This window comes from Trichosurus vulpecula, chromosome 4 (genome assembly GCF_011100635.1).
Source record: "Trichosurus vulpecula isolate mTriVul1 chromosome 4, mTriVul1.pri, whole genome shotgun sequence".
In the NCBI taxonomy this organism is placed as follows: domain Eukaryota; kingdom Metazoa; phylum Chordata; class Mammalia; order Diprotodontia; family Phalangeridae; genus Trichosurus; species Trichosurus vulpecula.
The window spans coordinates 315,067,927-315,095,357 of NC_050576.1; the positions used below are offsets into that span (position 1 = coordinate 315,067,927).

Genomic DNA, 27,431 nt, shown 5'->3' on the forward strand with positions numbered 1-27,431 from the left:
AAATATATAGAGAACTGAGTCAAATTTACAAGAACACAAGTCATTCCCCAATTGAAAAATGGTCAAAGGATATGAGCAGACTGTTTTCAGGGAAGAAATTAAAGATATTTATAGTCATATAAAAATGTTCCAAATCACTATTGATTACAGATGTGCAAATTAAAACAAATCTCAGGTAATATATCATGCCTGTCAGATTAGCTAACATGAAAAAACAGGAGTATTATAAATTTTGGAGTGTATGTGGGAAAATTGGAACACTAATGCATTGTTGGTGGAGTCATGAACTGATCCAACCATTTTGGAGAGCAATTTGGAACTATGCCCAAAGGGCTATAAAAATGTGCATACCCTTTAACCCAGCAATACCACTTCTAGGGCTGTATCCCAAAGACATCATACAAATGGTAAAAGGACCCACATGTACAAAAATATTCATAACAGCTCTTTTTTGTGGTGGCAAAGACTTGGAAATTGAAAGGTTCTAAGACAACTCCAAAGGGCTCATGATGGAAAAAGCTTTGCACATCCAGAGAAATAATTGCAGAGTCTGAATGCAGATTAAAGCATACTATTTTCTCTCTCTCTCTTTTTTGTTTTGTTTTATTTCTTCTTTCTCATGGTTCATTCCATTGGTTATATTTCTTATTTACAACATGACTAATGTGAAAATATGTTTAATATGAATGTCTATCTAGAGCATATATGCATATTTCTCATCAACATATGGCACCTACATAAAAAGTGATCCTGTTATAGGGCATAAATACATGAAAATCAAATGTAAAAAGGCAAAAATACTAAACGTATTAATTTTATGTCATAATGCAACAAAAATTGCATTCAACAAAGTGCAGTGGAAATATAGATAAAAAATTAATTGGAAACTAAATAATCTAATCTTAAAATATAAGTAGGTCAAAGAACAAATCACAGAAACAATAATTTCATTAAATAGAATGACAACGGTAAAAAAAAACATACCAAAATTTCTGGCATGGAACCAAAGCAATACTTATGGGGAAATTTATTCCTCTAAATTGTTACATCAAGAAAGTGGAAAAAAGAACAGATCATTCAACTGGGCATGCAACACCCCATCCCCCCAAAAAAAACTATAAAAAGAACAAATTAAATATCCCCAATTGAGCACCAAATTGAAAATCCTGAAAATCAAAGGTAGAATTAATAAGATTGTAAGGTGGAGGGGGGGAAGCTATTGAGCTAATGAATATATCTAGAAGGTAGCTTTATAGGGAAAAAAAGCTGTAAGATGGATAAGCCATTAGTAAATTTGATTTTAAAAAAGAAAGAAAACCGAATACCCAGTAACAAAAATGAAAAAGGTGAAATTACCAGCAATGAATAAGAAAGTAAAGCAGACATTAGGAAATATTTTGCTCAATTATATGGCAATAAATTTTACAATCTGAATAAAATCACTCAAAATTTACAAAAACATAAATTACTAGATTAACAGATCATGAAATAGAATTCCTAAATAATCCCATCATAGAAAAATAAATTGAACAAGCCACTAATGAACCCCTAGGAAAACATCCCCAGGGCCATATGCATTTATGAGTAGTTCTATCAACATTTAAAGAATAATTAATTCCTATATTGCATAAACTATTTAAAAAATAGGAAAAGAATGAGTCTTACCAATCTCCTTTTATGACACAAATATGATGCAGATACTTAAAACAGGAAGAGGTAAAACAGAGAAAGAATATTATAGACCAATTTCTCTAATGAATATCAGTGGAAAATTTTGAACAAAATTATTAGCAAGGTGATTATAGCAATATATCACAAGGATTATACACTATGATCAGTTGGGATTTATACCAGTAATGCAGGGGTGGTTAAATATTAGGAAAGCTATCAAAATAATTGACCATATCAATAACAAAATCATCAGAAATCATATTATTATCTCAACAGATGCCGAGAAAGCTTTTGACAAAATGCAGCACTTAGTCCTATTAAAAACACTAGAGAGCATAGGAATAGAGTCTTCCTTAAAATAAGTAGTATCTGTCTAAAACCATCTAGCAAGCATTATATGTAATAGGGACAAGCTAGAAGCCTTACCAATAAGATCAAGGGTGAAGCAAGGATGCCCATTATCAGCACTACTGTTCAATATTGTACTAGAATGTTAGCTCTGGCAATAAGAAAAAAGAAATTAGGAGAGGCAATGAGGAAATAAAGCTATCATTCTTTGCAGAAAATATGATGGTATACTTAGAGAACCCTAAAGAATCAACTAAAAAACTGCTTAATATAATTAACAACTTTAGCAAAGTTCCATGATGTAAGATAAACCCACATAAATCACTAGCATTTCTTTTTATATGACCAACAAAGCCTAGCAGCAAGGGATAGAAAAAGAAATTCCATTTAAAATAACCATAAACAATATAATATGCTTGGGAGTCTACCTGGCAAGACAAATCCAGGAACCATATCAATACAATTACAAAACACTTTTTTGAGGATGAAATAAATGTTATTAAAGACAAAATATGCCTCTTGGCTTATGGTAAATGCTCTTGATTTAAATCTAAAGGGATCCTCCCAATAGTTTGCTGGCTATGCAATGTAGCCTAACCATTGACCTAACCCCTTCATAAAACAGAACCAGAGGTAGTCATCAAAATACTTCTTCTGCTCTGAGCTGTAGAAGACTGAGATTGGAATGGCCAAGAGATAAAGCAAGAGTCATGGGCCTCCCACTCTGAGCCAGGGAGGTGGGGCATCTTTTTCTCGAGGTGGCAATATCAAAATGAGAAAGTAGGTGCCCTGAGGGATATTGGACCGCATGCCAATGGTCTGTCAGCTGTTTAGCATCTGACCCTGCTTTTTGTGAACAGCCTTATGCAGCTGGACAAAGTAACTATCAGGCTGACCAAAGAGCAGCAGCTCCCACTCAAAACTGGAAGATACAGCTTCCTGTGCCTGCGTGAGGGCAGTACTACAGGCAATTCTGGTGAATTGTCTAGAAATGCTTCAGGAAAGGATTTGGGCCCAGGACCAGCCAACCTTCCAACCAGTGACACTAAGTTGTTTTGTTTTGTTTTTTCCTGTGCTGCCAGCAGTCAGAGTGCATTCCCATATTTCTGGAAGACCAGCCATGCTGATGTGTTTCTCTTCATCATACACCATCCACTGGTAAATCTCATCACTGAAACAGAGGACATCACATTTTTTTTTGCACAGATGTACTACTAATTCCAGTTCTGCTCTGTTGAACACCTTGTCCAAAGGGTTGTTGGATGAATTGATGACAATGGCTTTGGTCTGGGGAGTGAACTTGCTGACCAGCTCAGCTGGATCTAACTGCTAGTCACCACTGGTCATCAACTGACCATCATAGGCTGGTGATGGTCATAGTGGCAAAAACACAGGACAGCCACCAACCATCTTTGTCATGGGCTCATAACAGTCAAAATAGGGTTCAATGAGAATGACCTCATCTTCTCCATCTACTAGTGCCTGAAAAAGCATTAAAGAGGGTCCCACAGGCATTCATTGTCACAAGCACATTCTTTAGGGGATCCGAGTCTTGTTCCAGCAGTTTCCCACAGAACTGAGCCAGGATCTTTATCAGAGGAGGGTAGCCAAACCATGAGTATACTGATTGAGCATGATGTCTCTGCTGACAGCCTGTTTGAATGCTTCCATGGAGAATTCTAGCAGTGCAAAATCATGGAAGCCCTGGCCCAAGTTCACGGCCTCATTCTCCTTGGCCAGCTGTACAAACTCTGCCCAAGGGTTCTTTTCAGTGCCTTCCAGGCTTTGAGCCTGAACCTGCTTGTACATCTTGACCTGAAGAGGGAAAGAGAGAGAAAACAAGGGTACATGTATTGGAAGGAGGCTTCCTTCTCTCTTATCAGACCCCAGGGAAAAGTGTTCTTCCTACAAAACACTTTTCATGCAAATAAAGTCAAATCTAAATAGGAAAAGTACCAATTGCTCATGGGTAGGTCAAGTCAATATAACAAAAATGACAATTGTGCCAAAACTAATTTACTTATTTAGTGCCATGTCAACCAAACCACCAAAAAAAATTGATAGAGCCAGAAAAAATAACAACAAAATTTATCCGGAAGAAAAAAAGGTAAAGCTTTGCATGCCTCTAATCACAGTAGCTTTGTCAGCCTGGAGAAATAGTACCTAGATGCCTCATTAAAAATCACTACAATTGGAAGTAGGTCCTTAGCCTCTTCTCTTCCGCCGTGGCTCTGAGGTCAAAATGAAGTTCAATCCCTTTGTGACCTCTGACCGAAGCAAGAACCGCAAGAGGCATTTCAATGCCCCCTCCCACATACGGAGGAAAATCATGTCGTCCCCTCTGTCGAAGGAGCTGAGACAGAAGTACAACGTCCATTCCATGCCCATCCGGAAGGACGATGAAGTCCAGGTTGTTCGAGGATACTACAAAGGTCAGCAAATTGGCAAGGTGGTCCAGGTTTACAGAAAGAAATACGTGATCTACATTGAGCGTGTGCAGTGGGAGAAGGCTAATGGTACAACTGTCCATGTGGGCATTTATCCCAGCAAGGTGGTAATCACAAGGCTAAAGCTGGACAAAGATCGCAAAAAGATCCTTGAGCAAAAAGCCAAATCTCGCCAAGTAGGAAAGGAAAAGGGCAAATATAAGGAAGAAACTATTGAGAAAATGCAAGAGTAAAAATTACATGGCTGTAATTAAATTTCTAGAATGAAAAAAAAATCACTACAATTTACCACCTAGTTATATATGGCTACTAATTGCATATGTAAGGAGGAAATAGCACACTAACAGTTCCAAGCACTGACAAAATGTTTAATTGTTGGAATAATCATTAACATATATACTCGTTTATGGGTGTAAGATGTTTTTGAAATATAAATTCAAGTTTGTTGAAAATAATTAGAAATCAATTTTGCAATTAAGTGTGTTAATCACCAGTGTTTCTTCAAATCCTTAACTCTGAGATGTGCATTTATTCTGTGTTGTTTTCCTTTTAGCAAAATATAGTGTATTATGGTGCTGTCCTACCTTCCCAGTGGATGGCCCATTATCTCTGTGAAAATGTAAGATGAATCTTTTGTTCTATCTCATTCAGGCCATTTACTTGTTTGCAAAGTTGTCACCTTGGATTTCTTCTTCAATTGCTTTGTTTATATGAAGTCACATAATTGTAATGGATATTTAACCTGTCAAAACTACCTTGCCTGGCCATCAGAATGGAAATATTTAATGTCTCTTGACATAAGTCATATCCTACTTGCTGTGAACCTCAGATTTTTAAATGGCTCATTAGATTTTTAATACAATCAAAATGAAAAGCAAAAATATGAAGAAAATGAGTTATGAATTTCAAAGCCACAACTGAATTTTCCTTCCCAATAATATTACTCTCTGAACATAGAAAGCAGGTCAAATGTTTTTTGTTAAGTCCCTACTGTGTGCAGAGGCCTGTGAAATGTACTAAGGAACTCCAAGCTTAAATATTACATTAAATATTACATATCCAGGAGGAGCTTACAATCAATAGGTGCTTATGGTATATTCACAAATAAATGGAATACAAAATGATTAGAGAGATTTAAGGCCAAAAAAGATATTAGAGATCACTCAGACTCATCCCTTTTTTTCAAATGGTAAAACTGACAGAAAGCATAAATGGGTCACAGAAGCAAGTTTTATTTTTTTTAATCATTTATTTAATACTTTTAGTTTTCAGCACTAATTTTCACACAAGTTTGAACTACAAATTTTCTCCCCATTTCTACCCTGCCCTCCCCCACTCCAAGATGGCATATATTCTGATTTCCCCATTCCCCAGTCAGCCCTTCTGTCACCCCACTCCCCCACCCATCCCCTTTTCCCTTACTTTCTTGTAGGGCAAGAAAAATTTCTGTGCCCCACTGCCTGTATATCTTATTTCCTAGATGCATGCAAAAACTTTTTTTGAACAACTTATTTTAAAACTTTGAGTTCCAAATTCTCTCCCCTCTTCCCTCCTCACCCACCCTCCATAAGAAGGCAAGCAATTCAACATAAGACCCATGTGTATCATTATGCAAAACCCTTCCACAACACTCATGTTGTGAAAGACTAACTATATTTTGCTCCTTCTTATCCTATCCCCCTTTATCCAATTTTCTCCCTTGACCCTGTCCCTTTTCAAAAGTGTTTGCTTTTGATTACCTCCTCCCGCATCTGCCCTCCCATCTATCATCCCCAATTGAGTGTGTATGTTATTCCCTCCTCAGGTCAAATCTGATAAAAGCAAGATTCCCTCATTCCCCCTCACTTGTCCCCCCATTCCCTCCCAACAGAACTGCTTTTTCTTGCCACTTTTATGTGAGATAATTTACCCTTTCTCCCTCTCTCTCAATATATTTCTCTCTCATCCCTTAATTTAATTTAATTTTTTTTAGATATCATCCCTTCATATTGAACTCACCCTGTGCCCTCTGTCTATATATGTATGTATGTATGTATGTATGTATGTATGTATATTCCCTTCAGCTACCCTAATACTGAGGTCCCATGAAATATACACATCATCTTTCCATGTAGGAATGTAAACAAAACAGTTCAACTTTAGTAAGTCCCTTGTGATTTCTTTTTCCTGTTTACCTTTTCATGCTTCTCTTGATTCTTGTGTTTGAAAGTCAAATTTTCTATTCAGCTCTGATCTTTTCACTGAGAAAGCTTGAAAGTCCTCTATTTTGTTGAAAATCCATATTTTGCCTTGGAGCATGATACTCAGTTTTGCTGCGTAAGTGATTATTGGTTTTAATCCTAGCTCCATTGACCTTCAGAATATCATATTTGAAGCCCTTCCACACCTTAATGTGGAAGCTGCTAGAACTTGTGTTGTCCTGATTGTGTTTCAGATGAACAATTCCGATTCCCTTAATAAAAACATGCCTAAATACTCCCAGATGAAAGCATCCATAACGTGGCAAAAAACAATCCATATGAAAGCAAAAACAAGTAAAAGCTTGAACAAGGAGATAAAAGAAGTAGGAAAGGACTCTTTTCTATGATCTCATCATCTCCTCCCTGAAGTCATTAAGCAATCTTCATACTTCCTTTACTTAAAGGGCCTAAAGCTGGGTCATAGATCATTCCACTGGGTACAAAGTTAACCCAACCCGCCCCATATCTACCCCACAGAATCTTAGCTTACAACTGTACTAGACAGTGTTATGGAAGTATTATGGTTAAGTCACCACCACATTCCCTCTAATGCCCTGGTCCACAACAGTTGGGCATCTGGAAGTTAGGAAGAGGAGATAAACCTGGAAAGGTAGGTTAGTGACAGCTTAGAAAAGGCTTAGAATGTCAGGCTGAGGAATTTATGCTTTCTTTAGGAGGCAATTAACAAAGTAATAATAAAACAGCACATTTATATAGCACTGTATATTTTATAAAACAGTTCCTTCACAATTGCCCTGTTTTATAGGTGACATAAGTATTATAACATTTAAAATAGGGTCATCTTATAGATGAGGAAACTGAAGGTCAGCAAAGTTAAGTAACTTACTCAGCATGATTTAGCTAGTAAATAGAAGTTTGGAGGCAATTAGATGTTTGGGGCACACAAATGATATCATCATGTACATGTCTATTTGGATGCTTACAAATGAATATATTCTCACAATGTTTAGCAATATAGTGCTTGCTTATGAGAGAAATAAAATATGCATTGCCATCAAACTGGTTGGAGCTCGTCTTTTTACCTGTTTGATTGAAATTTTTTTATTTACCTGGATGAGAACATAAATTGTAACTCTATGAAATTTAAAGAAGACATGGGTGTCAAAGGGTTATATATGTCATAATTATGTTCAAAAAGTTAATAAAACCTTATTAGTGGTTCTCAAACTGTGGACTGAGAGGCAACCACCCTAGGGGGCTCTAGAGTTATTTCAAGGAATCCCACAGCAAATATTTTCATTCGTCTTTAGTTCCAACAAAATATGAAATTTCACATTATAATATATAAACAAAAGTAGCTTCAAAGGAGTGGATAAATAGTCAAGCTATGAACATTACATATGTGTGCCTGTGTGTATTTGTGAGGACGATGATTCAAAATGACTAAAAAGAGTTACTGAACTCATAGTAAGTGTTTCCCATCACTATTTTTGTTGTGGTTAATGAATACTAATGTTGCAAATGTTGTTGTGTTGGGGAGGTTTAACTCTTTTGCTTCAAAACATTGGAAATCACTGTAGAGCACTATGGAAAATTTTCATTAACTAATGTATTTACTTATAAAAATAATGTATGAAATGCAAGAAACTCTTTTACAACCATTAATAACTAAAGATGAATTTCTCTAAGTAATATGAAATGACTAATTTATTTTGCACTTCTCTATTTTCCCCTGCATATTACTCCATATATACACATATGTATGCATATGTATACACATATGCATGTACATGTATACATGCATGTGTAATATATGTTCATGTGTATTTATGAAAATGCATACATATGTACACACACACACACACACATATATATATATATATATGTGCTTTGCCTTCCTGGTTTTTCTTTCTCTTATTTTTCTAATTTTAATATTTGTACTCTGCATAACTATTAATGAAATTATAGTATCTCACTCTATTTACATACTACAATTATTTTTCAGTCATTTACTAACTCAGTCTTTCAGGCTTTTTCTAGTTCTTTCTACCAGTAATATGGGGAAGTGGAAATTATATGTTTATAAGCATGTTTTGTTTTCACTTATCCTCACACTCTTAAGATATATTTGCAACAATTGGTTTATTAATATAAAATGTCACTAATTTAGTAACTTACTAAATAACCTTTGCAATCTATTTTCTGAAGTCATAACTTCATTGAAACTACTCTTTTCAAGGCTACAAATAATTCCTAATTGCAATGGCTAAATTCTAATCTTTACCATCAGTCTCCTTTTCTGATTCCTCCATCCTTGCCATGCATATGAAACCACAGTCTTCTGTTACTATCCTCTTCTTTCCCTACACTTTTTAGTTTAGTAATCTCATCACCTCGAAATGGATCAAATTATCCCATCCACGCCAATGAGTTTCCAGTATTGCATCTCCAAGTGCATGATGGCTCTCTCCACCTGGATGTCCCACAGATATCAATATTCCCAAAGCAGAAATAATCTTCTTGCACTATCCCCTCCCCCAGAGAAACTCCAATAATAGTTAAACATCAGTTTTTGTTAGGAGTGTTGCCATTCTTTTAGCTCCAATTTCTGAGTCATCTTCATTTTTTTTTCCTTTTTTCCTTACTCTGGTCCCGCATTCAGTTATTAAGTCCTGTGGATGTTTGTAAACATCTCTCTCATCTGTCATTTTCTCTTTATTTATCCAGTCAGCACTCTTATTTACACCCTCATTGCTTTACACTAGCACTGTTTCAATAGCCTCCTAATTAGACTCCCGGAATCCATCCCCCACATGGCTGACAAACTGATATTCCTAGTATACAGGTCACTTAGCTGTGCAATGAACTTCAGTGACTCCATATTGTTTATGGGATAAAATACAGATTCCACTGTTTCTCCTTCCATACCCTTCACAGTACGACTCTTACTGCTTTCCAGTTTGATTTTAAATTACTTTCCCTGATACTTTCTATCTTTCATGCAAGGTAGATTACTTCATATTCCCAAGTAGGCAGCATTACGTCTCACACATAAATGTCTTTACATAAGCCATGCCCCTTCCTCTTTTATTGCTTGGGCCTCCCAGCTCACTTCAAGACAACTTAAAGATAAGAGTCTCCAACAACACCATACAGCTGTCAATATTCCCCTCTCTCAAATTATTATTGTGCGTTTGCTTTGTATACATTGTGTATTCACTTATTTAAATACATGTTCCTTTTCTTCAAAAGAGTGTAAGCTAACTGAGAACATGGAATACATTACTTTTTTTTCCTTTTTTTTTTCTTAGCATCCAGCACAGTGCATGTGGCATACAGCAAACATTTAATATGTAGCTGCTGACTTCAATTGAATTGACTAATAGACTGCCGCCCCATGTCCAAAGATTCTACCAGTTGATAATTCCAAAAGCAATGTAGGAGTGCATTTATTTCACTACAAATCTACAAGCTTTGACTTTTATCAGTTTTAGTCATCTTTATCACTTCAGTGGGAATTAAAAAATATTTCCAGAACATCTTCCCTGTTGCCTCATCATATAGTTAGCCTGGGCTCTTGAAGTCTTTGGATTAATGAAGTACAAGCTCTGGTGTCTTCTACTAAGATGGACACACTTCACATTTTTAGCAACAGACTATATCTGCTTTTCAACAAATCGTCTAGTTAAATATAGAGACTGTCACCTCCAGAATTCTGATGGTTCTGTCTTCCTTCTTGTGGGATCCTGTATTCCAAGGTCCAATGTTTCTCCTTAAAGCCTCTTCTCATTGCCTTAACTTCATTTGCCTTAAGGATACATTCCCTGATGTCTGGTCAAAATGTGTTTTATGGTGCTTGTCTCAGGTACCCGAGACACGAATTATCCCCCTGCTTTAAAATTTACAAAGAATTTTGCTTACATTATCTCATTTGATCATCAAAGCAACCCAATAGAGTATCTATACCAGTTATTATTCTCATATCATGGATAAGGAAACTGATTCTTAAAGAAAGTAAGATCCTTGTACAAGATCCCAAGATCTCGTAAGTATTAAAGGTAGGAATTGAATGAGATCTCTCCTCACTATAAAGTTATTGCTCTCTCCAGAATACCATGATGCTCTTATGAGCACAAATTTTTCACTCTGAATGTGAAATCTTTTCTTCCAATAGCTAATGACTTGAGTATTGGAAGAACAGAATTGCACTGACATTTGCATTTTACAGTAAATGAAACCAAAAAGGAAATAGCTGCTACAAAGGAAGACTGAATAATAGCTTCTTCATAGAGAAACAAACAAAGGATATGATGGAGTTATCTTTTAATGTTATCAAAGACAATAAGAACTGTAATTTCTCAGGACAATTAATCATCTTATCCTGTAATGTTCATGTTAAGAAATGAAATAGCTGCCATGAAGATATTTGCAATAGACATACTTACCTATTATTGAGGATGTAGAAACAGAGAAATTTTATGAAGACTTTGACATTCTTAAAGTAAACAAATACTTAAATCATTGATATTTAATACCTTTGTCTTGAAGATGGACAAAAAGTACGATGAAAAGAGGACAAAAAGTATGTTAGGAAATATAGGTCAGGTTTACAAAACAAAATGATCCAAACACTAGTATACTATTCAGAAGACTTACATCTATATGTCATTATCACTTTCTTTCAGACAAGAGGCAGAGACACTGGATGTGATGAGCAACAAACAACATCACATGAAAAAAAATAAAAAAAGAAACAGGCATCCTGTTAGACAGGAAACAAGGAAGCTAAAAGAGGCCAGCAACTGACTTACACAGGAAACATCCCACTTTTGCTAAGGAAGGAGACACCATACCAAGAACAGCACATATTGAGATACAAACTAATTTGTAAAACAACATAAAAGTGGATGTTGTAAGGTAACAAGCAATATTGACCTATACATTTTAAAAAGTGGATATAAGAAATAAATCTGTAGAAATTCTGACATGTGACCCAAGTAAGCTAGATCATCACAAGAGCATCCATAAATAAAGCTGGTAAGAGAACAACAAATAGAAAATAAAATAGATGGGTCAGAATATTTATAATAATATACTGTCACCATCAAAGACAGTGAAACCATGAAACTCTTCTTTTGATTCTTAGCTGCTTAGTCCAAAAGTATTGTCTATATAAGGAAGTAGAAATGTCACCAAGGAAAATTATATCAAAGGTCCCAACTCTACCAGATTCAGTATATTCAAGGGAAAATCCATGGCGGAGGTAATGCAGTCTTGAAAGTATTAAAGCACAGGGCAGTCAGGTGGCACAGTGAGTAGAGTACCAGCCCTGGAGTTAGGAGGGCCTGAGTTCAAAACTGGCCTCAGACACTTGACATACTTACTAGCTGTGTGACCTTGGGCAAGTCACTTAACCCCCCAGTTGCCCTGCCTTCTCCCCTCCAAAAAAAAGAAAGTATTAAAGCACCATTTTATAAGATACCTAACTGAGGGTAATATACAAAAAAATTAATGATATTACATGTGCTATGTAGGGATCTTCACTCCAATCCAATGAGCCTATTTTTCTCACATTTATAAGATCAATGTACATATTGAGGATATATTTGTTGAAAATATTAGAAACAGTCATACTTTTATACACTTTAGAGATATATATATATATGTATAGACACACACAGACATATATATGGAGAAAAAAAGAGAGGGGGGGGAGAGACAGAGGGGGAGGGAAAGAGAGAGAGCAAGAGAGAGAGGGAGGGAGGGAGGACAGAGGACAGAGGGGAGAGGGAGAGGGGAGAAGGGAAAGGGAGAGAGGGGTGAAAGGGAGAGAGAGAGAGAGAGAGAGAGAGAGAGAGAGAGAGAGAGAGAGAGAGAGAGAGAGAGAAACTTCTAAGATAGGAAAATTCTAAAAGAATTAAGAGACCATAGATGATATTGTTACTGAAGGAGAAGCCATAGAAATATTAGTAACTGCAGTTATAGTAACCACATTTATTGTAGTTATTTAGGTACATTTCTACATGTATGTATGATAGGAATTTCAGAAGAACAATTATCATGGTTTGGAGTTAAATAGATTATATTTGCAAATCATGAGATCCAAGGAAGCAAAGTATTAGCCTGAAAACTGGGCAGGATGTATATTTCTCTGCTGGTTGCTTACAAGAACTCCTCTAGATGGTTAGAGCTCTGTTGTTCAGCAATAGCCTCCATGATCTTGACTGTGAATTCCTGATCAGTGGCAAGGTAAACACAGCCCCTAACCACAGAACTTATGGCTTGTCAATGTTGTCCTTGGAGTCATCCATTTGGTGGAAATACATGGCTGCTGACCAGTCAAGTTGCTTATCTTCCAATCCATAACTGGTTTCATACGGAAAGATTCAGAATGCAGAATGGGGCATATATTTTCAAGTATGGCCAACCCGGGATTTCATTTTGCCTGATTATGCATATTTGTTACTAGGATTTTGGTTTTGTATTTTTTGAGAGGGAGAGCAGAAGGGAGAGAAAATCAATTGTGTGTGCAAACACATCCAGCCACAGGCACAAACACACATAAATGCACAACTTGTGTGTGTGAACACATGTGTACATATATGTATATGTGTAGATAAAGGAAAATAATGACCAAGTTACCCATTCTTATAGGGGGCAGAGAAGCAAAACAAAGGAGGGAAGGAAGAGAAGGAGAGGAATGAAATGAGAGACTGATTCCTAGGGGGCTAAGCATGGGATGACATACACATGACTTCTCCTCGCTCAATTATTCCTAAAATCTTCTCAAATTTCCCTTCCAGAAATTCAGTCTCTGACTTTCATACAATTCCAAAATAAAGTGAATCCCATTTATACCTCCTTTTCCTTTCTCAGCTCTTATCACTCTCTTTCCTGTTCCTACTTTCACAAAACTCCCATAGAAGCCAGAAGTAGGAGAGAGATAGGGTAGAAAAAGGAGAAAAGACTGGATTATATATGGGAAACTGTGCTATGTTTTCAACTTTCACAAGCTGCTTTCTGCTACCAAGCATGCATTTTTAATACCAATATTCTCATGGTGATGCTATATGTTTGGGAATCATAAAACATCAAGATCTCCGAAGACTCAAAATTACAGGTGACAGAGAGAGCAAAGGAAATACATATGATGTGGGGAAACAAATACTCTTATAGATTGCTGATAGGACCTGCATACTAGCATAAACTTTTTATGTTTTATTGATTTATTTGTTTTTTCTACACCTCATTTTTTTCCCAATAACTGCCCTGACATCCATTGTAGCCTCTCTCAAGATAACAATGACTACAATAGAAAGAGATAAAAAAAAATGAGCTGACAGTGACCATGACTAACGTAGACTATAATATTCCTTATTGCAAATATTTGGGAGTGTAACATGTCAGGACACAAGAAGAGTCACTGGAGGAAACAGACCCAGGTGTTAGATTTCTAGGATTCTCTCCAAAAACACCTGAAAAAATCATAATGGTATAAAAATATTCACAGTTGTTCAATGATGATAGCAAAAAAAGGTAATTATACATGCACAACAACTTGGAAATAAGTTATGCTATCATTATTATGGTACAGTATAAATAATTAATTCGAACATATACAGAGATATTTTAAAATCCATATGAGCTGATATGCAATGTAATCAGCAGAAACAGAACAGAATAAATAATATCTATAACAATAGAAGGATAGCTAGAAGGAGGGAAGGAGAGGAAGTGGAAAGAGAACAATGAAAGAAAAAAGGAAGTGAAAAGAGTACTGACTTGAATCATATGATATGAGTTCAAATCCCAGTTCTTACTGTGTAACCTTAGCCAGAGATAGGGAATCTGTAGCCTCAGGGACATGTATGGCCTGCTAGGTCCTCAAGTGCAGCCCTTTGACTAAATCCAAACTTCACAGAACAAATCCCCTTGATAAAAGGATTTGTTCTGTAAAACCTGGATTCAGTCAAAAGGTACCTAGAAGGCCACATGTGGACTCAAGGCAGCAGGTTCCCTGAATTTCAATTTTCTCATCTGCAAAATGAAAAAAGGTTGGAGTAGATTGCATCAGAATTCCCTTCTAGCTCTTGTCCTATGATCTGATGATCACATAAGGGGAGAGAGACAAGGAAAACATGTCTAAAGGATTTCAAGTTGGCTTGCAAGTGCATTGCATAGAACAGAATCTTGTTTTTAGAATACTGTTTTATTTAGTTCTCCATTGTTAATGGATAAGGTGTTTGGGTGAGATTTATTTTGCATGTTTGGTTGTTTTTATTAAATTATTACATTTAGATAGCTACAGATATAGACATATAGACATAGTTGGTCCAATTTATCTGTGACAGATTGACAGAAATAACTTTAGTGCTAGAAAATCCATAAAAGATTATCAAAATTGATGCTAATCCATAAAAGGAGGTGGATCAGTTACACACATAGGGTTTCAGATAGAGCACTCGTGTTTTTGCTTTGGTGTTCATAAAAATTTAAAGGCTTACAAGAAGGTTGCCTGAATGGTTAAATGAGTAGCCCAGGGTAACATGATCAGAATCTTTAATAGATAATTTAAGAAATTTTTCTTCAAGTTTATCAACAAGAATCACATACAATGAGAAAGTATAGATGCGGTCATGGATTCTTCAAAATATCAATCCTTCAATCAACAGACACAAAGTACCTACTAAGTGCCAGTTAACCATAGCAAAATAGCAAATATATTGGGAGGAAAAAAGACATCATTGTGGAGACAGATCTTAAATGAAAAGTAAATGATGTATATTGAAATTTTAGGCACTCTTACAAGCTAGTGGAGAAAATGTTTTGTGGCAAATGAATCTTTCCTTTTATCACATGTCATAGATGGTTATCTCTTCCACCAAAACATAAGAACAGTCTGGTTAAACCTAATTTTTTTTTTAGCTAACTTAGGGCATCTTCTGGGTTAAAACAAATAATTTAGACTGTTGTTTTCCAAATATAGAGTCTAATGCTCAAATCCCTCTGTCAGAAATGTTTTTTTTCCACAAACTCATATATTTTAGCTTAACCTTCTACATTGTATGGGGCTGTAGGAGAAAGACTAGACACACACACAAGTGTGTGTGTGTGTGTGTGTGTGTGTGTGTATCATCTACCTCAGAAATGATCTGATTGGATAATTATCAAGTTGTGCTCCGACAAATATTTATGGAAAGAAACTATTCTATTGTTAGGCATTCTGATCACTGATGTATTACTACAAACAAGTAGCTAGTAGTTAGGGCAGGTAGGTGGCAGAGAAAATAGAGATCTGGCTTGGAGTTAGGAAGGCTTGAGTTCAAATCCAGTCTCAGATTTATTAGCCATGAGACTTCTGGACAAATCACTTAACCTCTGTTTGTCTATTTCTTCATTGATAAAATGGGAATAATAGTAGTACCTACCTCCTGAGGTTATTGTGGAGCTCAAATGAGATAATAATTATAAAGTACTCCCACGTAGTGCCTGGCACATAGTAAGTACTATATTAATATTAGCTATTATTATTATTGTTCATACTCCTATAGTCCTTCTGAAAATGAGCCACTTTAGTATTTATTAAAAGATGTGTGTGAAGGATTGAAATGGCCACTGAAATTTCCAGATGGAAGATAATACAACACTACTAAAATTCAGTAGAAAAAAATTAAATCAAATTATCATGAAAAAATTAAAAAATTTAATGTGCTTTATTATAAACCTCTCTTTGGTAAAATCAACCTTAGTTTTGATCAAAGAAAACATGAAACTACCTTACTACGCAATATTGCAATCCATTTTTGTGTTCAATAAAACTCTAAGAACCAATTAAACAGATTTTCAATAAAAACTCAATTTATATTGTACCTTAATTATATGTCCTCTAAGGGAGAAAAAAAACACAACAGAATTTTCTATGTTGGTTTACTCAATTGGCTTATCTGATTCTGTATCCTAACCTTGAGAATACCTAAAACTGATTCAAAGGAAGACAGTTCTCCTCCATCTCTGTCTTCAGGAAATGGACAAACCTTCTAGTTAATTGTTCACTATCCCTTTGGTTTGCTTAGCTTTGTGAGTTGATTGCTTTGTGCTCTGAAGCAAAAAAAAGTAGGGATGAAGAAACAATGGCATCTCAGAGTAGTTGATAGAAAAGGACATTAGATAATACTAACCTTAGATCTTGGCAGTGTTGTCTTCAAAACGGTCAGAATAAGGATAGGCAGGATCTACTGGCTTAAGATTATATAAAGATTTTTTCCCCTAAATCCATTATGCCATGCAATATGGCAGAATATATTAGAATAAAATTTCAGGTACATCTAGCTCAAAATCATATTCTCCCATCCCTCTCTAAATAATTAGTAGTAAAAATTACTAATGTTTATATAGTGCTTTAAAAAACAACACTGGTGATTAAAGGACTAGCTTGGAATCAGGGAGATTTGAACTGAAATCTCACTTTTCACAGAATCTAGTTATCATACCAAGGCAAATTATTTAATCTTTATGCCTTCAAGCAACTTGTTACAAGCTATAAATAGCATATAAGTTGTTAATCTGAATTACAACATGGAGTTTTCCATACTTGAAGTTCTTGATGATAATAAAATTTTACATTCAAATTGAGTAATTTTAGGTTCAAATGAAAGTGTATAATCATCTCATTTGTCATTACAATAAATATGTGACATAGTCCCAATAAGAGCCTCACTTTGAGCATAAGACCTGAACTTAGAAAGTTAAAGTCATATGTCCAATATCACATGTAACAAGTGGTAAATATTACATCAGTTTTATAAATTAGGAAACCAAGACCAGAAGATTTTAAGTGGCATGTCCAAGACCTCATGATTATGAAATCAAAGAGCTGTGACTTGACATTGTCTTTTGATTCCCAACTATAGTCTGCATTCTTCCACTATGCCACACTATCTCTCATGAAAATTATAACCAAACTAGAAATGAATGCCAGAGTATACTTACTTTCTTTGAAGACCAACACTGGGTTTCTAAGTTCAGGCTTGATTTTTGTGGTATGCTGAATACTAGGCATTTTTATTACCTTTATGAATTTGTGGAACCATGAAATGGTTCTTCTTGGCCTCTCTTGGCCATCTCCACACATTCCAGTCCATAGCCTTATTCTAGATCCTCTTTTTGTGGACTTCCCAGTTAGAATGTAAACTTCTTGACAGGGGAAAAATTTTTTGGCTAATATTGGGTTCCTTTGTACATAATAGAGTGCCTAGTTAGCACTTGATTATTATCTATTTATCTATATATGTATGTATCTATCTATATATCTATATCTATATGCCCTATATAAACTGGAGCTCTTTTTGCAATTAAGTCCTTCACAAAGATTTCAGGAAGCTTTGAGTCCCATGTGGCACCAACTGGAAAAAATCTGTTAGGAACAAGGACACCAATGATAATGACATGCAGGCACCAGTCCTAGAAAAACAGAATTTCAAATGCATGGACTAATATGGTTGGCAATAAAAATATAAATGTTTTTACATGGAACGGAAATAGTGAAAGTTGTTGTGTTTGATGTTACTAAAGAGAGATACTGGCTACTATTGAATAATATGGTGATTATGGCTAATATTGTTATTAAGAATAATAATGCCATCTGAAATAGAACAGCAATTCCAACCCTACCATTTGGAAGGACTGTATTCATCCAATTAGCAACTTTAGAGCTCTGTTCACACAAAGAAAACACATGAAATGCATGAATAAGATGGTTAATTATGATATATTTCTGTTTCTTAGAGACTTAAATGGGAATGAGGACAACAGGAAAAACATTAAATTCAAAATTAAGGTAATTAAGAGTTACAAAAGATTCCTTGCTTCCCCACTTTTTGATTCACATTCCCCTAGTGTACAACTTTCTCCTGAAAACAAGTTTGATGCTTTTGGGAAGCCACGTTAACTCTTTCTAATCACTAGGGCGCTGGTCATGGGTAGCCAATCAGCCATTTACTAAGTATTCTCTAGTGCCAACTTCAACACAGCATAATGTGAATTGCAGTGTGGAATTAAACTGAACCATAGTGTAATTCAGGTGATTAACAGACCTTTACAGAGCACATACTATGTTCAAAGAAAAGTTTTAGGTTCTTTCTGGAATAGAGAGATAAATAACATTGTTCTTGCTTAAAATGTAATCATGTACATATATGTATTGTTATAATATATAATAATTACACTATTATAACATAATGGGGAATGTGATGACTGCCATAAGAAAATTAGAAAGCATTAAAAGAAATTGGTGAGGAAAAGATTCTACCTCTTCTTTACCCCTTCCACTAGAAGGAATTAGGGAGGAGGTGGTATTTGAATTAGACTTTCAAATATAGTTAGGATTTGATGATTAGTTGAACATACCACCACGCCTCTATTTTTTTGTGTATTCTTAGGCATCAGCTTTCAATGGACTTTTCTTTTTGTTTTCTTTTTGTTTGTTTTGTTTTTCCTGGAGCATAAAGCACTAAAAAAACAACAGCAATAACCACTAACATTTACATAGTACTTTAAAGTTTACAAAGCACTTTGTCTACTTTATTTAATTTTATCCTTGTAAGCAACCTTACAGGTAGCCATTATTACTTATGCCTCTTCTACAGATAATGAAAAAGGTACAAAGATTAAATGATGTGTTCATAGTCACAAATCTAGCAAGTATATGACTCAAGATCTGAACCCAGATATTCCTAACTACAGGATGATTGCTCTAATGTTGGAAAGGTTGGCTGTTGACAAGTTGTGGAGGCATTGAGTGCCTTGGTAAGTAGTTCAGTTTTTATGATTTTAGCAATAAGAAGCCAATATAGTTTAACTATGGAGCAGCTAGGTGGCACAGTGGATTAGAGTGCCAGGCCTGAAGTCAGGAATACTCATCTTCTTGAGTTCAAATCTGACCTCAGACATTTATTTGATGTGTGACCCTGGGAAAGTCACTTAACCCTGTTTGCCTTACTTCCTCATCTGTAAAATGAGCTTGAGAATGAAATGGCAAACTTCTCCAGTATCTTTGCCAAGAAAATCCTAAATGGGGTCACAAAGAGTCAGACATAACTGAAGTGGCTAAACAACAAGAAGAAGCATTTAATTGATAATGATCTGGATAGTTTTAGATGTATAGCCTATCAAGCTGGTAACCCATCTAAAATTCCCTAAAACAATTTCAGTGCCCTAATTTCTTTCTGATTAGGTTACTTTGCCCTAAGTGTCATATCTGGATTCTGCAAACAAGCATGAAGTATAGTTTGAATCCAAGTCTTTTGATTAAACATCCGAGTTTTCCATAATTCTATTTTTCAACAGTTTAACGTATTTCACTTTAGAATATGTATGTGTGTATATATATATATATATATACATATATGTACACAGACATACACAACACACACACACATATATATATATATGCATGTATAGTGTCTAAATATATGTGTATGTACAAACATTTATATGTATGTTTAGTGCATATATACACATGGCACACACATGTGGACATCAATATGCATGTTCTATAGCTTAGCTCACTTCCTATATAGCATAATCCCACCAAGTTCCCCCAGATTCTGGCTTCCCTGGATTTCCATATGTTGGCAACATCTGGCCTGGTATCCTGGCTCCAAGATTGCCATGGCCCAACCTCTTGGGGATAAGATTCTACTCCCTGCATGTAGAACTGAAGAGGAAAAATGAAACAAGGTCAAAACTCCAAGCCATTTCTCAGGACCAGAAGGTCTAAAGGAAAAAGGGAAGGTGGCTTTTTCCTCACCTCATTTAGTGTATCATGCCATTCAGTTGCTGAACCTAAACTTTAACTCCTAGATGAAAGTAGAAAGAATGAGATGAAATGCCCCATCTGTTGGTTTTAAAGACACAGCTAGTTGTGACTACCCAGACAGTGGGGAGAGACTGCTCCCCATCCCCTGGTAGGAATATCCTAGATGTCTTTGAAAAGTAGGTCCTTGGTGTCTCCTCCATGAATGGTTCTGTCTTAGGTAATCTAGGCATGTGTCAAAACCTCAGTATAAAAGTGTCATGATAAAAGATGGGGAATTGTTTACTACAAACACAATGTCTATCATGTCTTAGCACCCACCTACACCCTCACAAAACTACTAGGCTGATACAAAAGACTGAAATAATGGTTGAGGTCTCTAGGTGAACTGATAAATGGGATTACCTGCATTCCTCAACAGAACTCCTCTCATCCACTCACTGATGATTTGCTTGCAGTTATTTCCCAATAGTGGACAAAAGGATACTCATCTTTTATTCTCCCATTCCTTATGATATGGAATTGGAAATCAATGTTCATAAATTGGGGAATGGCTAAACAGTTGTGGCATATGATAGTACTGGAGTTGGATTGTTCTATATGATGAGAAAGATAGTTTCAAGAAAATATGGCAAGAATTATATGAACTAATGCAAAGTGAAGTGAGAAGAACCCAGACATCATTGTTCACAGGAGCAGCAATGTTGCATTGATGATCAATTGTGTAACACTTGGCTACTTTGATGAATACAATGATACAAAACAATTCCAAAAGATTCATGATGAAAAAGAGAAACTGATATGTTCTGAGTACAAATTGAAGTATAATTTTCTCTGATGAGGAGAGGAATGCCTTAAAAACAGAATTGGCCAAAAGGAAAAGGAGATCCAAAAGCTCACTGAACAAAACAATTCCTTAAAAATTAGAATGGAGTGAATGACTTTATGAGAAATCAAGAAATTATAAAACAAAATGAAAAGAATGAAAAAAATAGAAGACAATGTGAAATATCTCACTTGAAAAACAACTGACCTAGAAAATACATGCAGGAGAGATTATTTAAAAATACTAATAAAAAATAAAAATGATTTTAAAATTATTGGACTACCTGAAAACCATGATCAGAAAAGACCTTAGACATAATCTTTCAAGAAATTATCAAGGAAAACTGCCATGACATTCTAGAACCAGAGGGTAAAATAGAAATGGAAAGAATCTACCAATCACCTCCTGAAAGAAATCTCAAAAGCAAAGCTCCTAGGAATATTGTAGCCAAATTCCAGAGTTCCCAGGTCAAGGAGAAAATATTACAAGGAGGCAGAAAGAAACAATTCCAGTATTGTGGAAACACAATCAGGATAATACAAGATTTAGATGCTTCTACCCTAAGGGATCAGAGGGCTTGGAATATGATATTCCAGAGGCCAAAGAGGTAGGATTAAAACCAAGAATTACCAACTCAGCAAAACTGAGTATAATACTTCATGGGGAAAATGGAATAGAGGATTTCCAAGCATTCTTGTTGAAAACAGAGGAATTCCAAGTATTCTTGTTGAAAAGACCAGAGCTGAATAGAAAATCTGACTTTCAAATGCAGGTATCAAGAGAATTATGAAAGGGTAAACAGGAAAGAGAATCTATAAGGGACCTACTAAAATTGCAGTGTTTACATTCCTACATCTATATCTATATACATATATACATATACATGTGTGTGTATGTATATGTATGTGTACACATATACACGCATATATGAAGAGGGCACAGGGTGAGCTGAATATGAATGAATGATACCTAAAACAACAAAGTTAAGTGTTGAAAGGAATGTACTGGGAAATAGATAAAGGGAGAGGTAGAATATAATAAATCATCTCAAAAACAAGAGGCAAGAAAGAGTTTTTACAATGAAGGGAAAGGGGGGGAGGTAAGAGGGAATAAGTGAGCCTTACTCTTGTCAGATTTGGCTTACGGAGGCAATAACATACACATTCAATCGGGCATGGAAATTTATCTTTCCCTACAGGCAAGCAGGGGGGAAGGGGATAAGAGAGGGGAGATAATAGAAGGGAATACAGATTGGGCGAAGGGGTAATCAGAAGCAAATACTTTTGTGGAGGGACAGGTCAAAGGAGAGAACAGAATAAATGGAGGACAGGACAGGTTAGAGGGAAATACAGTTAGTCTTTCAGAACATGACTGTTATGGAAGTGTTTTTGCATGACTACACATGTATCACCTATATCAAATTGCTTACTTTCTCAATGAGGGTGGGTGGGGAGGGAGGAAGGGAGAGAATGCAGAACTCAAAGGTTTAAAAATGAAAAAAAATTGTTTTTACATGCAACTGGGAAATAAGATATACAGGCAATGGTGTATAGAAATCTATTTTGCCCTACAGGAAAACAGAAGAGAAGAGGATAAGAGAAGGGGGGTGCTGGTGAAAGAAGGGATGGCAGATTGGAAGAAGGGGTAATCAGAATGTATGCTGTCCTGGGGTGGGGGAAGGGGAGAGATGGGGAGAAAATTTGGAATTCAAAATCTTGTAGAAGTAAATATTGTACTTAGCCACATCATTCATCATCCCTCCTAAGGTGACAACAAAACTCCTCCTTCCTATTCTTAACCCTTAGTGAAACATTTCAGCTCTACTCTATCCAGTAATCTTATGTCCCTTATTCCCTTGTCTTATTTCTTATATATTGTTCCTCCTCAACCCAGGATCATTTCCATCATCAGTCCATTCTGTTCCTCCTCCCATGTTTCTAAACTGGTGGAAATCACACAAAGATGTTGTTGTTTTGTTTTTCTTGTTTTTTAGTGTATCAGTAAGGTAAGATTCATGACCTTGAGTATGACAATGAACATGCCTGTATGGTTAGGAATTGCAAAGTATGAAAAACTAGGTAGAAGGCAGAAGAAGTGTAATATTTATTTAATCTCTAGAGAATAAAATCCCAAGACCAGCCACTCCAATTTGATATATCAGTAATTATATTCTAAAGCCAGTAAGCCCACCTCAATGTATCAACAAGGAAATTATAGCATAGTATTATAGCAAGGAACTGTCATCCTGTAACCTTCCCCCCTGCCTTCTTGTAAACGATCACTCACACATCCTAACTTTCTACTCGGCACTCTCTTCTGCAGCTCTGTCAACACTGGCTCTCTCAAGGTCTGCTCTTCAGAGCCCTTTGATGTCTGTAGTTTTGATGTCTTCTTGACGTCTGTTTCTGAATTCTGCTTCCCTTCAGTTCTGCTTTTCTTCAGTTCTGTCCCTCTTTAATTCTGGTTCTCTCACACTGCAACTGACTGACTAGAACTCAGGTCTCTGACTGGCTGAATTTATGATTGACCGGAACTCGGTGCACATGACATTGGCTCTGGTCTTAGCAATTACCATTAGGGCTCTGAGGGTTTCATGCCCAAAGCAGCTTAATACCTGGTAAGCAGAGGCTTTATACCTATTTACAAATAAAGATATAATCAGGCCTTCCCACCTAGCCCCACCTGAGGACTACTGAATGGGTGGGGAAGATCTTTGATCACATTAATACTAAATTTAGTAAATATGAGATGAGGACCTCAGCTGACTGAATGGGTAAGAGGAGCTGTTTGGGGAGTTTGGGGGGAAAAGGAAACATTAGGAACAGCTGTTGTAGAGAGGGGGAGAGAAATAGAAAATCAATTTGGAAGAAGTAATTGAATTGTCTTACTTCAGTGAAGACCCATTTGAGTTTGGGTTACATTAAGTTGTACGTTACTGAAAAAAAAAAAAAACAGGACATTCACTGAGTGCTCTGTTCTCACCTCTTCTTCATCTCATACCTCTTTAAAATCAACCTCCACTATTTCCTTCTTTACTTGAGTCTCTGATATCTAATTAGCCCTTTCCTCACCAAGAATAGTCCCTCTCTACATGTGCCTTTGAATTCATTCCCTCCCTCCTCCAAAATATTGTCCTCAATATCATTTCTTGTCCCTCCAATCTGCAAACTTCTTGATTCCTTTTGCCTACCAACAGCCCCTTTTACCTCCATCCCCACAAAATACTTTTAGGTTCCAATATACCTGTCTGCTTTTCCCTATAGCTCTCTCCCCTTTCTCAGCCAACCTGCTCAAAAAGTTATCTACATTTGGTGTCTTTATCTTTACAAAGCTCTGAAATTTTGCTTCCAACCCCCTCACTCAACTGAAATTTTATTCATCCAAGTCACCAAAGATCTTTGTATTACCATACTTTGTTATATCCTCTCTCTCTCTCTTTCTATATGTATATATATATACATATATGCATGTATTTGTATATATATATATTTGTATATATATGTATATATAAGCAATGAACAAACTGATGGATTCTGGCTACACACATAAATGGCATAGGGTTTTGTTTTATTTTGGGGTATAATCATGCTGATAGAGTCTAAAGTATAAATTTTTAAGTCATACGTAGATGTCTTTGAAAACAATAAAACACTCTATAAATATGACCTGTTTTTTAGGGGGAGGTTATGTAGTATAACAGAGAGACCACATGATCAGTGATTAGAAGATCTGGGTTCAAATCTCACCTCTGTTACTTGATAGAGGGGGGAAGTCACTTATTTGGTCTAAGTCTCAGTTTCCTTTCTTACAAAATAAAGATAAAGTTTGTACTACCCCCCTCACAAGATTGTTAGGATGAAATCAACTTTGTAAACCTTAAAATGCTAAATACTTTGTAACCTCTAAAACAGAGGTATGCCAATTATTGCTATATAAAGGGGTCATTGTTATCAAGTTTAGAAGAAATCTCAGTGGCAGACTGAATGGACTTAATTCACCCTTAGATAACTGGACAGTCTTTGTATTTAGACTGGTGGCAGCAATGAAAAATACCTCCTGAGTGCATTATGTGATTGGTTTTAGAAAATGGGAATGGAGAAGAGTTGCTTATCTTCTGAAATCAGGGAAGCATATTTTGGAGCTCAGATTGGACTTAGAGTAATTATTTAAAAAAAAAGAGTAAGAGAGGGCAGGGACAATGACATTAGGCCATGAAAAATCAGGACTTGAGAGTCTTAAATGATGAAGTCAGATCACAGGAATTCGGTAAGACTTGTCTCCTGAGTTAGATAACTCAGGATCCACTCTATTTAGCCATAATCGTCTTCATTGGAGTAGTTTGTACTCTCATAAATCATTGCTGCCTATAATAAAAGAATTTTAGTTGCATTAAGGAAGACTAGGCTGAAAACATGTAGCTGCTAGAAAGTCAGGGGAAGGTGCCAGCTGAGAAATATTTCTTAACGAATTAGACATAAATGGTGATACCATAAACAAATTAGGAGAGAGCAAAGAATAGTTTACCTGTCAGATCTATGGAGAAGGGAAGAATTTATGACCAAAGAAGAGATAGAGAACATTATGTAATGCAAAATGGATAATTTTAATTATATTAAATTAAAGTTTTTTCACAAACAAAGCCAATGTGACCAAGATTAGGACAGCAGAATGCTGGGTAACTTTTTTTACAGCCAATGTTTCTGGCAATGGTCTCATTTCCAAAATATATAGAGAACTGAGTAAATTTATAAGAATACAATTATTCCCCAATTGATAAATGGTCAAAGGATATAAATAGGCAGTTTTCAGATAAGGAAATAAAAGCTACCTATTGTTGTATGAAAAAATGCTCTGCATCACTATTGATTAGAGACATGCAAATTGAAACAACTCTGTGGTACCACCTCCCACCTATCTGATTGGCTAATATGACAAAAAGGGAAAATGATTATGTTGGAGAAGATGTAAGAAAATTGAAACACTAATACATTGTTGATGGAGTTGTGAACTCATCCAACCATTTTGGAGAGCAATCTGGAACTATGCCCAAATGACTATAAAACAGTGATACCCTTTGCTCTGTCAATACCACTATTAGGTCTGTATCTGAAAGAGATTATTAAAAAAAGGAAAAGGACTCACATGTACAAAAATATTTATAGCAGTTGCTTTTATAGTGGCAAAGAATCATCAATTGGGGAATGGTTGAGTAAGTTCTGATATATGAATGTAATGTAATCCTGTTGTGCTATAAGAAATGATGAGCAGGTGGATTTCAGAAAAACCTGGAAAGACTTACATGAACTGATGCTGAGTGAAGTGAGCAGAACCAGGAGAACATTGTACACAGTAACAGCCACAGTCTGTGATGACTATCTTTGATAGACTTATCTCTTCTCAGAAATACAATGATCCAAGAAAACTCCAAAAGACTCATGATGGAAAATGCTATCCATATCCAGAGAAAGAACTGTGGAATCTGAATGCAGATTTAAGCATACTATTTTCTCTTCTGTTATTCTTTTGTTTGTTTTTTTTTTTTCTTTCTTGAGGTTTTTCCCTTTTGTTCTGATTCTTCTTTCACAACATAACTAATGTGGAAATCTGTTTAATATGATTGTAAGTGCATAGCTTATATCAAATTGCTTGCCATCTTGGGGAGGGAGGGAAAAATGGAACCCAAAATCTTATAAAAGAGAATGTTGAAGACTGTATTTCCATATAATTGGAAAAAATACACTATTAAGTGGGGAAAAAGGAAATATTGCTTAGGTAGAATTTAAGAAATATTTTAGTCCTAATTACAGGCAAGAAAATTTGCTATTTGATAAGGAGAAAGACAAAACTTTAATAATCCCTGCCCTCAATGAATTTACATTGTACTGGCATATACAAATCTAGTGGAAAGAGTAACTTTGGAGCCAGAGGAATTGACTCGGACCATGTTCATATCCTACCTTTGATGCTTGCTACCTAAAGGATGTTAATCTTACCATTTAACCTTTCTGGCTTCAGTTCCTTAATCCCTAACATGAGGCATTCACTTGACATAACTTTAAATTTGTATTCTTATGAATGTTACTATTTTTTTTCTAGACCAGACCTGTAACTTCACTGGTATCAGT

General features: G+C 35.8%; 1 protein-coding gene and 1 pseudogene across 1 annotated transcript; one reads left to right on the forward strand and one right to left on the reverse strand.

Annotated features, from left to right (window-relative positions):
* Positions 1 to 2,598: 2,598 nt before the first annotated feature.
* Positions 2,599 to 3,828, reverse strand: LOC118847175 (annotated as a pseudogene).
* A 404-nt stretch (positions 3,829 to 4,232) lies between these two features.
* Positions 4,233 to 4,741, forward strand: LOC118847983 (60S ribosomal protein L26-like). Its single transcript, XM_036756691.1, has one exon. The coding sequence runs from the start codon at positions 4,262 to 4,264 to the stop codon at positions 4,697 to 4,699; it is 438 nt and encodes a 145-aa protein (XP_036612586.1). The 5' UTR covers positions 4,233 to 4,261; the 3' UTR covers positions 4,700 to 4,741.
* Positions 4,742 to 27,431: the final 22,690 nt, after the last annotated feature.

Bases quoted from the DNA above. Each gene is read 5' to 3' on its own strand.
- LOC118847983 (XM_036756691.1), top strand. From the start codon at position 4,262: ATGAAGTTCAATCCCTTTGTGACCTCTGACCGAAGCAAGAACCGCAAG.